Source organism: Balearica regulorum, chromosome 2 (genome assembly GCF_011004875.1).
Source record: "Balearica regulorum gibbericeps isolate bBalReg1 chromosome 2, bBalReg1.pri, whole genome shotgun sequence".
NCBI classification, from domain to species: domain Eukaryota; kingdom Metazoa; phylum Chordata; class Aves; order Gruiformes; family Gruidae; genus Balearica; species Balearica regulorum.
Window position 1 is genome coordinate 122,667,135 of NC_046185.1, and position 13,979 is coordinate 122,681,113.

The window sequence follows — 13,979 nt, forward strand, 5'->3', positions numbered from 1 at the left end:
TTCTGCTTTTGTGCAAGATGGAAATCTTAAATGCACTTTTTGTTCAAAACAGACACATTACCATACAAGAATCTGGAATGTCGAATGATACTGAAAATCGCTGTGACTGGGTGCTAAAAGGTAAGAGTCTTTGGAGATTTTTGAGCGTGTAATCAAGAGAAGACAGTAACCACAAATACGTTCAGTGGCAAAACCTAGGATTTCTACTTTCTGCATAAAATGAGAATTTGTTAGTTCAGTAATATCTTTTATTGTAACAATGATTTATTTCCTAATGCATATAAAATGGATGTGTTTTGAAATGGTACAAGCCTGCGCCTTACAGGGAACATCTACTTCTCTGTGGTACTTGTCCGTTGGTAGTACTGGGGGGGTTTTGGGGTTTGATTGTGGGTTTTTTTGACATCTCTCGGATACTTTAGGCAAGGAATTCTGTTAGTCGATGAGAAGATAGTAAGGCACTGAGTACTGTGATACTGCTTTGGAGTCTGACTCATAATCTCATTTGATTGTTCTCTCGTGTTCATCAGCAGACAGAATTTTATAATAGGGTTTTTTCCAGGTTGTACTTTTGGTTTTTGGAGATGCTATGCTCATTCCTCTGACAAACTGCTATGGTTTTGAAGGATTTTTTTATTTTTTTTTAAGAGACAGATACTTCTGACTTATTGGTTTTTTTCTTCCTATTTTAAGCAGAACAGTCCAACTAGGCAGCATCTGAATGTGATTCGTTTTGTTTTCTACAGCTTGCATACAGACCTACTATGCAAGGTATGTCTGATGTGGAAGTTTCTCTTGGATAGGTTGGAGGAACAGGATTTTGACTTTGAGCAGAAGCCCATTACTGACACACTGGAGAAGGCACAGGGCACTAAGCCTGGTTTTGAAAGTTCTTGGTATTTCCGGTGTCAGTTTGTCAGCTTGCTGTTAAGGTTTTGATTTTGCTGCAGGCTTGAAAAAGTGTCTGTCACAGTACCTCTTGTGCTGGATTTTCATATTGTGTTGTATTCGTGTAGAAAGAGTGAGCGGTTTGGGCAGATGCAGCCTCCTGGAGAAAAAGGAGTGAATAGTGACTGGGGGAGAAGAAGTTTCAGGCTTCAGTGATTAGAAGGCAGAATAAAAGGTGATGAGAGTTTAAGAGCTCAGACACCAAGAAATAGGCAGAAGTTGCCTCAGAAGAGGAGTAGGGAGGAAGCAGACAGGCCTCTGGTGATGTAAGGAGCCAGAGGGGCCTGTGCCATGGTATCTGAAGTACTGAGTGACTAAACCAAACCTGGGAGCAAGTCTTGTGCTGTTCAGTAACTTCTGCATTTTATTAAACTGTTTGTTGTTTTACTTCATGTTCTAATGAAGTTTGAGACTAAAAGTCTTTGGGTCTTTTTGTGGTGCTTAAAAAGGTTGAAGTAGGTCCTTCTTCCCAGATCTGAGAAACTTAGTATCATATCACACTCTTAAATTTATATGCACATGGTAACTTTACGTTTGATGTATGACTCTTTAAAAAGATCTGTACAGAACCAAAGAAAAGTGCCTGGTTTTGGTAATTACTGACACTTTTTGCATTTATTTAGAAATACACATTACTGCTTTGGTGTCTTGTGCTGCGTAGCGAGGTCATGGCTGCTTGTCTCAGTGGCTTCATGGTCTAAGGGCAACAAATACTACAGTTAAGGTATTCTGGATGACATCAGTCCTCTTCATCTTTCAAGTGAAAATCTTGCATACATTGTCTTCATGCAGATGTGTCTTGTACTGATGATCATACAGAGACCAGTGACCAAGATTAAAGACTTTCCTGTAATAATCTGATTCTTTCTTCCAGTATCCTAACAACGCAGTGCACTTGAAATTCATTCATGTGATCCAATGAAACATGGGATTTCTTTTCTATGCAGAGCTCTTCTATTGTACATAAACAGCTGCTTCAGAAAGCTGCAGTCAGGTGTTCTGTTCGTTTCCTGTGGCATCTGCAAAAGGTGCTGAAATTTCCTGATGCTGAATTCTCATTGAGTTTACTGTATTACAGGAACTAGGAGTTTCTCAGAGTTATCTATATTTACTTCAGGGTTGCATCATGTCATTACGATTAACTTATCCCCTTCTCCAACAAAGACTAAGTCTTTATTTGTTTAGCAAATTACCATACATATCTTTGGCTGTGTTTTAATAACAAAGCTTAACTGAATTTATTTCTAAAATATTGAATTAAATATTATAAAAATAAACCTGTTGTACTGTTCTACAGGGACTATTACAGAACATGCAGCTTGGATAGAATTTTAATTGCAGATTCAGGTTAATATTTATTTGAAATGGTTTGTGCTTTAAAGGTGAAATAATTTTAAATACAAATTTCACATTTAGGAAGTCCTAGGAGTTCTTAAATGTCATTAGTATTAAGGCTTTGTAATATTTAGGAAATAAAGGCTTTGTTGTCTTGTAGCATGGGAAACACATAAAATAATGTGTTTATACAATTTTCAGCTAAAGATATTAAAACCCACAACTCCTCCAGAGGAAGCAGTCCTTTGGCAGGTGTTAATGAGGACTCTCTTGAAGATGGGCAACTGAGAGAACTAGATGAGCTTTTAAAGAGTTTTGACATGGATGAAAAGGTACTGAGAAATCATGCTTTCTGTCACTAAATAGTTTAAGAAATTATAGTCCATGTAATTAGATAATTTTAATTTGTAATGCTGTTTTATCAACAAAATTTTTAATTTCCTGTAATAAAAAGAATATTAGTGTTTCATAGATTAGTGTGCTATAGACAGTGTAAGTTTTACTTTGTCACTATTAATTCATCTTCAGATTTGAAATGAAACGATATTGTTACATTGTTGTTACAGTAATTCTGTATTACCAATCATATGAAAATTACTGTTCAGTGAACACTTAGGAGTACTACTGTGCATATGTGACAGGTATTTTTACATAACATACCTAGTTTTAAAAGTTGGCCTTAAATGCTTCTCACCACCCAGTCTCAGGAGGATGGAGTGGTGTTGGAAAGCTGGGGAGCTGCACAGCCATCATGCATTTGAGGAGGATCATTCTGTGGCTCATTACTTGGGCAGAAGGGCCATTACTTTAACATACTGACTTCCTGGCACTTCAGAGCGAACGTTAAACCATTTTCATGCTCATTGACTTTATCTGACCTTTCTGTCCTCCTTCCTCTAGATAATAAGTCTAGGTCTTTTAAGACTTGCTGAAGTTTTATACTATTTACTGCTTTGATAATGGATTGGAATTTACATCTCACTGCCACTCAGACATAGCTGCTGATAGCATTTACTGTTTTCCACTGCTTCAAGAGTGGATAATGGTTTGAACTGGATAAGTTAAACTGTAAAATTCACATGGCTAAAAACTGGTAAGTAATTGATAAGGTCAAACAGTAGGGAATCCGTTTCCCTGGCAAATTCGTTATTTAAAAGCAGAATAGAAACATTTCCTTCAGCAAATGGAATTGGGATTGCTAACATCTCATTCACAAAGTGAACAGGTGCTGTTTTGTTCCCTGGCCTCTTGGAGAGGGTAAAAGGCCTATCCTGTCATATAGGATAGGTCACTGGAGGCATAGTACTTGTTGCAATATTGCCAGGTCAGTTCCAGTTGGGCTACTTCCTGGTGTTGTGACTTTATGAAATCAGTGTCCTAATGTTTGTTTTTCTGTGTTGTGTTGGACAGCAGTAAATATGTACAACTAATCTCACCCAAACCTCAAACTTAACCAAACTTAAGCGACAAAATACATGCTACAGCCCTAAACCATTTCCTGTATGAGGATGGAAAACTAGCTGTGCAGACCTGGGGAGGGAGTGGAATGGCAGAACGCTTGTTGCAAGTATTCTACCATTTCGGGTGATTCTGGGGATTTGGGGTTTTGATGGCTTTTCCAACTAAAAATGCTGTGAGAAGGACAAAAAATAACCATGGAGAAAACCCTAAAAATATTTGGGGAACTGGTAAAATTAAGTTTGGAAATCCAGTGAGAGCATATCTATGTCTAATTCTTTGGCTATCGTAAATTAGTGATATAATGTGCAGTTCAAGTTACTTCATGAGTAATGGACAAAACAAAGCCAGGATTTCATTACTTTGTTTGATATCAGTCTTTTCAGATTCTCACCCCCAAATATGTTAGGTGCTGTCTTTTTTTTTCTCCATACCTTTGGGGATTTTTTTACTTATATGCCATGGTGCACAGTTTTAATTTTTCATTAAACTTAATGGAATGTCTTTTGTGGGTTTCTACACATCTGTCAGGCACAGTTAAAATTGGGCAATGGGCCTCAAAATTGCTGGGATTATCAGTGGGAACAAAGAGAAGTGAAGACAATCATGTCACCTTTTTTTCCAATGAAAAAGATCGCTATTTCAGAGATCACAGAGTATAATGGCAGTGTGTCCATTTAAAAAGATGGTGTAAGAGTAATTTGACAGTCCAAATTATAGTTTTTACAGTCAAGACTATATTATCACACCTTCCAACGATTACTAACAGTTTTAAGTCTGTAGTGTAAAGTGTAACAGGCTTAGTAGTGCTTTGTGTATCTGAAAACACATTTTAAATATCTTCACAGTTCAGATTTGCAGATGGAGTGCCTGATGTTAAACAAGAAAAAAAGGGTGAAGCTGAAAAAAGGTATATATCTGTATATTCATGTAACCTGTGATGTTCCCCAGTTATTGCACAAATGAAATATGATGTTTTTACCAAAACACCATCAGCATTTTAATTCAATTTTTCTATGTTATTGTGACTATATGATTAAGAAAATAAATATGTGAAATAACATAATTTCACTGTACAAAGTACAAGGCAAGGATAGTCGTAGCCTGACAGGACAATAGATGTTATTTTGTCCTCCAGATGGTGACAAAATATATCCACTTTATGCCAGTGTCTCACCTTGGCATCTCAATGCGAGTATAGCATAAGACACATTTCCAGACACAATAGTACTTACCAGAACGTTTTAGGTGGCGGGGGGTTGGGAATCAATGAAACTTTAAGCTTTCTTTTCTGCCTCTGGGGACTTTCTAAACTGATGAAAGAATTGAAAGATCTCATTCAAATTCAGGCTGACATATTTGAACAGCAGTAGAAAAAGGCACTTAAAAACTGGGCATGTGGAGTTAAGCATGTGCTTTGCTGTTCTGGTAGCTTCAAGCTATGCTTACAGTGTTTATTGTACATACAACTTCAAGTGTCAGACTAAGAAACTTCCATTCAGCATCAGCCCAAAAGCTGAATAGGACTTTGTAGAAAAAGTATACTTAACTGATGGAATACTTAAGTAATTAAAAGAGAAATAACAGATATTTCAGAGTCATTTTCACAATAATCAAGAAATCCTAGCTAGCATAGAAGACGGTGTTGCTATTTTCCAACACCAGTCACATTTCTGTGACAGACTTGAAGTGTACAAGAAGCTCGTTAAATAGAGAGTACTGCATCTTTTCATTGATCCACTAGAGAGCTCCAAGCTCCTCCTCCTGGTAAAACACTCATTTAAATTTAGCTTAGTAGCATCAATAGTTCTTTATGCTATAGACTAAGTAGATTATGCTTGTTAAAATATGTTTGTGCAAGTGATACTGCGTTACTTCACTTCCTTAGTTGATATGCAGCACTCTCTGTGGTTAGAGAAAAGGCACTTATTCCTTCATTTGGAGTCAAACTATTTTCTCTAGTTTTACTCAAAAATGTTACCATTGCAAAGTTTCATCTAGAAGAAAACACAGTTACTGTTCTTACTTAGCAAACGCCACTTTTAGTGATGCTGTTATTTAAAAAATGAATTGATTGTAGAGTTTACAGTTCCTGGTAAAATTGCGTGTAGTTTCATGCCTAAATTAAAAAGAGAGTGGATATTATTATCCTGAAGGTAAGCTATGAAAATCCTGTGGTATCATATCTGAGGCTGGCATCACAAGGAAGCATAAGAAAAATTTTAGATGGTAACTTGAAAATTCTGAGTAACTAGATCTGCAGATTTTTTTCCCTGTGGAGACCAATACAATACATTGACTAGAATGGAAATAAAGATTGATACTGAATTTGGGTATATTACATAGAATTTATTCTTCTTTGCTGTAGTATTTTTATTTCAAACTGTATTAAAACCAGCCTGCAATTTAGGAAAGATTTGAATTATCCTGGCTATGAGAAGTATTAAATAGCTAGGAAGTGCCCCTCATAAGGGATAGCAAGTCTATTTCTGTCTCCAAACAGCAAGCAGCTTGAAATGTCCTTTGTACTGAATTTAGATTCTTGATTGAAGGGACGAGAGGAGGAAGATCTCATGAAAGGGGATTTTGTTTTCCTCTGGCTTTATTTACAAGTAAGAAAGAGATCACTAAGTACCTTGCTAGCAATATTTGTAGCTTATTTTGGAAAACATCACGTTTTAGTAGTTTAATTATCTGCAATGTACATATTTGGGAATAGTTAAAGGCAGAACAGTCTTTAATTGGAGTTCCCTTTGAAATCACCTAAATCTTCTTCTGAGTAGAAAACAGTTGGCTCTTCACATGTAATCCACAAAGCTTTTGAAATTACTTCTTTGGCAGATATTGCATAACAGACTACTGAAAAGTAGATGCTGCTTCAGTGACAGCAATCATCTCAGTCTTCCTGTTAGCAGAGTGGAAAAAAACTCAAAGTGGTTCATGGGCGTCTCTTCCACTTATTTATTGAATTTCATATAGTTACACTTTAGGACAGAATAATCTCAGCTAGGATCATAATCAGGTTGGACCAGGCAATGAGAGTAATGAAAGTAAAGTTATTGGGACTGCTAGCTATTTAAATTTACACCAAGTTTTGAAATGTTGTGTAAATTATTGAAGAAATTCTCATCTTTTGTAAACTTAATCCCCCTTTTTAGGCATTTAGTATATGGAAGAAGCACTTGTTTAAGTTGGTTAAATAAATTTTGTGTTGTTTTTTTTAATGCTCAACAGTGACCATAAATACAATGATCTCATGAACCGTGAATTGCTATCAGGATTGCATCCATTGTGTGCCCCGAAAGTAAATGTCCTCAGTGAAGCTGCAGTGATGAAACCCTGGAAAAATGGTATTGGTGAACCCTCTAGAATTTATTTTTACATCTGTTTTATTTACCTATAAATCTTAAAGAATTTCTTCAATTCCTGAAGGCATTGGGTAGAATTTGTTTTAGTTTGCATACACAGAAGGAAAAATGCAAGCTCCCATATGATAGGTTAGTGGGGTTTGTTGGGTTGGGTTTTTTAGCAGAATCCTGTCTGGTAGGGTCAAATAGCAAGTTCTGAGATACTTTAATGGTACAGCAGTGCCTGCATTCTTAGTAGGTTGGCACATTGTGTTTGAGCCATGTTATTGGCAAGTAACTTGTTTTTCTTTGTTTGTGGTCAGAGAACACGACTGCAGGTTTTCTTGGTTGTTTATTATCTGTTGGCAAAACTTAGCTAAGGGATTTGCCCACCTTGCCAAAGGTCAGAACCTTCTTTTTATGCCAGTTCAAACATTTGTGAGGCAGTCGCTAGACTAGAAGAGGGAAATGATCTAGATTTAAAAAGCAGCACTTAATTTTGACCTGGTATATTTCACATCTGGGACAGGTACCTCTTAAATGTCTCTGCCACCAGAGAAATCATAATGTAATGGAACTGTAGTAAAAGTTTCCTTCTCTTTTTTCTGCACATAAAAAATCTGACATTTAACCTTACATAAATGCATTGTTTTATTTGACATACAAGATAGAGAAAAACAAGAATTGATTGCTTATGGATAGATACTGCATTGTGTTTCTTTGCAACAGCTGTTTTGGAAATTAATGGGTTTAGAATTAGTGGTTAATATGTTTATAAACATGGATTTCTTGAATTGAGATCAGTGGCAGAGGTTCTTGCTTAGTTTCAAATTATACTGCCTCTCTGAGCTTGTAGAATGATTTTATCATCGTGTCGTTTAACAATATTTTCAGGAAGTGCAAGAAACACAGATGCTATAAAAAGCGACTGTGAAATATGTCTCTAGACTACAGTAATTTCAAATGGCTCATGTCTTTGGCCTTAGAAGCGTGTACACCTTCTGAAGAATTCTTCTAAATCTTCCTTCTTAAAATCACTTGAAACTGTTGCTACTGCAAGCGTTTCTGTGCTAGGAGAGGACAAAACAGCTTTTTTTTTCCCCCCAGAACTGTGCAGGCAGGATTAGCTATTTCACTTTACTGCTTGTTCCTCTATAAATTTGACATACAGTCAGCAGGGAGAGTACAAACTGTTGAAAGGACGTGGTCGGAAGCTCAGTGCTCTGGGGACAGCAAGAATCTAGAGGAAAGACTTCTGAGCCTCAAGTTCCTAGATGCATTTTTCTGCAGCTAGTGGATGACTATTTTCTCAGTCTTTTTCCTGTCACTAAATTTATCCAATCCTGAATTTACCAAATTGACCACCATCACTGCACAAAATCACGCACCTGTGACAGTACTAACATTTAGCTATTTAATTGTTCTACATTGTATTTCTCTTTCCTATCCTGTGATAGTCCTATCTGTTTAGAAAGACATGCAGATTAAGAACCAGGTACCTAGTGCAAGTCTCTAGTAGAACATACTCATTATTGGATGCTCTTCAGTAACAATGGTTTGTCAAAAAGGGCTAAGCACCTTGCTTTTTGAATACCCAGTACTTTAAGGGGCCAGATGGGAACCCTAGAAAACAAGGCATTCAAAAGCTCTTACATCTCTTTAGATATGGAGTTGAAAATTTGAACTTTTATCTTCCATTAGCAGTATTCATTTTTTTCAGAGAAATAAATCTGTTATCAATAATAATTGAAGTTCTAAACCCAAGTGTTAAGTGTTAAGAAACCAGTAACTTAACATTGGGCTTATCTTGATATTGCACTGCTGAAAACATAGGGTATTAAAGGTTTTATTTCAATTCTGGAAAAATAGTTTAAATTTATGGTGAGTGATTTGAGAATGCAAAGATTAATGTGGGGGGTTTGTTTTCCTTTTGAAATTAAAACTTCCGGATATTTTTATTCCATTTCTCTTCTTATCTCTGTAAGTTAGATTAGAAACTTTGGATAAAGTAGTGAAGTTTTTAATTTAAATGTGCTTACTCTTGGAAGTTTGTGCAAAGTCTCAGTTTTAGAATAATTACAAAAACTGTAACATAAATTTCTGACTTTAGATTTTATTAATCAAATTTTCATTAATCATTGCTGTGACTTGAAGGAACTATAAATACAGAGTAAAATAAGATGAGAGTGGTTTCAGTATAATTTGTTTTATTACATGATCCATTTATTGCCCTCATCCTAATTTTTAGATTACAAATTTTCAGGAAAAAGTCCTTTACTGCCGTTGCAAAACTATGGAGATTCTGAGTCATGGAAGACGGAAAAAAATGCAAATGTGAGTTGTTAAACCCTTAATGATTTCTGATCCTTAGGCACTCATTTTGTTACGGATATTCAGACAATTCACCATATATCTAGTCAGAAATTACAAATCTATGTGTTTATGTTTCGACTCTTCTAAAGATGCTATCACTGAGTAAACGTGATTTCTGAGAACAAAATCAGTGATGAGGGGACAGCTATTCACAGTGGAGCTTTGTTTATTTCTGTTTCCAGCTTAAGCAAAATCAAATAATGCTTTTTGGTTTGTTGTTTTTGTAGAACTGCAGACAAGGTTTCACATGTTTAAGACAGACCGCATTATCCATTATGCTGGGCACTGAAAAAGGGTAAAGAAAATTGATGTCCCAGAATTGTCAGACTGTTATCCAGAGCCATGCAGGAGTTTGTCACCTTTCTTCCTCCTTTCTACTCCTTGTCCATCTCATTTAGCAGTTCTTACATTGTTCTGTCTGTGGTCTTCATGACAGATTTTTGTTGTGTTAGACATTAACAAAACATGTGACAGGGGATTAATCTTGGTCTGTGTTGAAATGCTGCAGGTACAGTATAGAGATGAGGGTTGTTTTAGAGTTTTAATTGTAGATCATATATTTTTTGCTTTTGTTTAGAATTCGTAAGTATTTTGAAATTCTCAAAAAAAAGAGCATGTTTGCTTTCAAAAAATACTATTTGTAGGATTTTTTTCTGCTGGTTTTAATTTTATTTTATTTTAGGCTTCTCATTCAGTCCATCGGATCCTCGAGATGATTGAATTGCCCCGTAAATATTGCAGATTTTATTTCATGACTTTGCGTGGGTGTGAAAGAGCAAAATGTTGGTTTTGGCATGTTCCTCAACAAGGAGATGAAAAGGTAAAGAGATTTATTGAAGAAAGGAACAGATTGTAAGTGTGAACACTTTTTAAACGCAGAATGACGTCTCCTTTGTTCAGTTATATATGGAAAGGGAGTAAATTTCAGAGATTGATGGATCAAAGAAAAAGTTCAGAAATTCTTCCTCTCCCAGTCTTTTTAAGTTCTTTTTTTTAAAACAAGGTAGAGTTTTTACCTAGTACACTTTTTAAGAGAACAGACATCAGCAACAGAGCAAGAATTAGGCTGTACAAATAGAAAGTAGTAGAATGGGGAGATTCTGAGACATTTTTATCCCATGCATTGGAGACCTGTAAGCAAACACAGACTTTGTATGTATTCTTAAAAGTTAAAAAAACAGCTATGGTATATTACTGTCTGCAAGTTTTGTGCAACAAGGGCGTGTCTGTTTAAAGATGCTCTAATCTCCTTAAATGGAACAACAATTCTCATAATATTTGCAAGCAAAAGTACTTTTCCAGTGGTGGGCCAAGTAGATGTGTTTTCAAACCATTTAACAAAGAAATTATGAGTCTAATACTTCCAAGCACTGTGCAAGGCAAGCTAATTGTGCTGTCATGTCATAAGATTTTTGGAATTGGCCGTATGAAACTGAGACTTAGGTGATTCTGGAAGTCACTTGGAAGCAAACAAAAAAATTAAAACCATTAAAGACAAATACCTAAACTTGTTTTCCTCAGGTCTTACAAGATTTATTTCTTATCTACCATTTTATTGGTATGAGTCAGATTTGATCATTGGTGACATTAAGTAAGAAATTACAGAATTGAAATGTAAAAAAATAACTTGTGTTGAATCTGTTGGGCATAAATACTTTAAAAAAAAAAAAAAGCATCTAAAGGTGCTTATAGAACCATAGAATGGTTTGGGTTGAAAGGGACCTCAAAGATCATCTAGTTCCAACCCCCCTGCCATGGGGGGGTTATCCATCTCCTTGATAACTTAAATATACTGTGTCAGAATTTTTAAAATACATCAGTATAATTTGGGTTTAGTTTTCTTAATGTTTTCTCTTTTCCTTGTTATTTCTCAAAAAAACTTTTTTTTTTTCTAATGCTTTGTAACTCCTTTGAAAGTGTATATGACAGCTTAAAAATACTAAGCTAATTGGAGGGTAATTTTGTATGGGTCATTTTCCTTTTTCCTCAGTTGTGAAATATCTTCGGCAGGCTGTAGTGAATATCAGTAATTTTCAGCTAGTATGTATGAATTATGTTTTATAGTGCTTCATTATATACAGACACATTAAAGAATTAAATTATTTGCCTAAAACTATTAAAAATCCATTCCATTTGATTTTACTTGTGGTGCAACACTCCAGCACTCTTACTGTTCTGCCCACCAAACCTAGCCTAACTTTCTTGGTAGTCTGGAAGTATACTCTGGGTTTTGTTTGTGTATTTATTTATCTTTTTAGAACTATCCATTTAAAAATGATAGTGGGCCAAGCACCTCATGGTGGCACCAAAGTACATAAATGGAAGACAGGTAAAGCAGCAACAAAGTCGTCAAGTACAGGGGAAATAAATCTCTTTAGGAACTGTTATGCAGACTGGTAGTCCACTTGCTTAATACTACGTTTTCAGTCATGATTGTTAGGAGAATTTTTGAAGGAATTTCCATCCTTTTTATTAAATATCTGTTTGATGCTTTATGACTTAACCTACTAGGATTTAGTACTCTTAACAATTGTTAATGACACAACACAGCAGTGATTTAATTCATAAAAACAGCATATGTTTTGAAAATCGACGTATTCTTGAGCTCAGCAAGTTCTACAAGTTACCAGATGTATTTTTTTTAAAGTTGCCTTTAATTTCACACAGTGAAATCTCTTTTGTATTAGGCAAAGTAAACAAAACTATTAAGACTGTTTTAAATACTTCCCAAAGTATTTAAAAGGTGTATCTTAACGGTGTGTATAAGTATCTGATGGTGGGTTGAAGAAGATGAATTCAAACTCTTCTCAGTGGTGCCTAATGAAAGGGCAAGAGACAGTGGGCGTAAATTGAAATTACAGGAAATTCAGTTTGCGTGTAAGAAGAAACTTTTGTTACTGTGAGGGTGGTCAAACAGTAGAACAAGTTGGCCAGAGAGGTTGTAGAATCTCCATCCCTGAAGATATTCAGAACCTGACTGGGCATGGTCCTGAGCAACCTAGGCTATTTGACCTGGCTTTTAGCAGAAGGGCTGGACTGGATGGTTTAGAGAGATGCCTTCCAACCTCAGCTATTCTGTGATTCTGCTTATGGTTTTTACCAAAAAACTTGTACTACATAGTATTGGCTTGACCTACACTTCAAACTGTAGGATAGATAATAATTGCACAGTTACAACAAATAATTGGTTTGAAAACATCTTTATGAAAATTCTGTTTCTTTGTTTGATTTTATCTTAGTTTTGTGCACCTTACTCATTAACTTTTGACTCATGTTGTATCCACTAAAGAAATGGTCATCTTTTTGTGACTTCTTACTGTCTTTTTCCTCCATCCTATGAACCCCTACCTGGAAACAAACAGGATGTGAAATAGGACAATAATTTTTTTCTTCATTAATGTTGTCTTGCCGCTTCATGGCCTTGGGTGTATGCTTCTGTTGTGGGTTGTGTTTTTTTTTTTAATCTGGCTTCCTAAAGAAATGAGACTTAAAGTTGCACTCTCCTTTTATTACTGCCTCTAAGCACCTTTAAATAATTTTTTAACCTGTTGGTAAGTTTCAACCACCTTTAGTATGGAATGTGTGTCTCAAAGGTGCCTCAGGGTTCATAAACTGAATCTCTTGATAAAAAGATCCTGGTTTTGATCTCACTGAGTGAAGGGCTACAGCATGGGGTTTTCCCCGCTTACTAAATATCACTTACTAAGTATCAGAGTGCACACTGACTGGGAGATGCTGAAGGATTTCATAAATTCTGGTGCTCGTTCTTTTGATTTAAGTACCTCTGTGTTACTGTAGTAGAACTGTGTTTTACTGGGCAGTTGGTTGCTTGTATAAAAAACAAAGTCCTTTTGTTATGGTTTTTATTAAATTGTCATGTTAAATGAGTTGTGGAATCAACTGATAGATGACAGAATAGTATGATCTATTCTACCTTTTGGGAATTGTCTCTTTAATGTGTCTGCATTCTAAATCCATTATCATTAACTCAAAATTTAGAGATTCTCACATTTTTACTTAGTCTGTAGGTTCAGTTACACCTTTTATAAATTGAAACAATTAAATCAACTGAAGCCTCCTAGAAGCTGTAAATGAAGAACACGGTTAGTTTCTTTTATGAATGTAATATAACATGTCCCATGATTAAATACTACTACAACTGGATTTTCCATGCAATTTCACTAATATTTGGATGAGTGAGAGCTCCAGATGCAATCTTGGCTTTTTCGAGGGAGTCAGTCCAAAGGAGGAGGAAAACAGATTCCAAAAGCAAGCAACTTAATTTACATACTGTAAGCATGTGCTGAAGTTTGTTTTGGAAATGCCCTCAGCCACCTGGGATTGTAGATTTGGATTAAATGAGTTAACCCATTGCCAAGGGACACTGCATATATATTAATGATCAGAGATTCTACATGATTTTCCAAAAAGTGTATATTTAGTCTATAGTTCAACAATATTATGACACTGTTTCAAAATAAAAACAATAACCTTTTTTTATGGCCAACATATTTACAA

At 35.6% G+C, this 13,979-nt stretch overlaps 1 protein-coding gene across 2 annotated transcripts in view; it reads left to right on the plus strand.

Annotated features, from left to right (window-relative positions):
• The window catches only part of TOPAZ1 (testis and ovary specific TOPAZ 1), a 41,508-nt gene that overhangs the window by 10,379 nt on the left and 17,150 nt on the right, over positions 1 to 13,979 (plus strand). Inside the window, exons 3-8 of one of the 2 annotated variants that reach the window (XM_075745721.1) lie at positions 53 to 120; positions 2,485 to 2,615; positions 4,590 to 4,651; positions 6,976 to 7,091; positions 9,337 to 9,422; positions 10,144 to 10,281. In XM_075745721.1, the coding sequence (XP_075601836.1) occupies positions 53 to 120; positions 2,485 to 2,615; positions 4,590 to 4,651; positions 6,976 to 7,091; positions 9,337 to 9,422; positions 10,144 to 10,281 (601 nt within the window). The remainder of the gene's footprint in view (positions 1 to 52; positions 121 to 2,484; positions 2,616 to 4,589; positions 4,652 to 6,975; positions 7,092 to 9,336; positions 9,423 to 10,143; positions 10,282 to 13,979) is intronic. The other variant, XM_075745722.1, reaches the window with a different exon arrangement.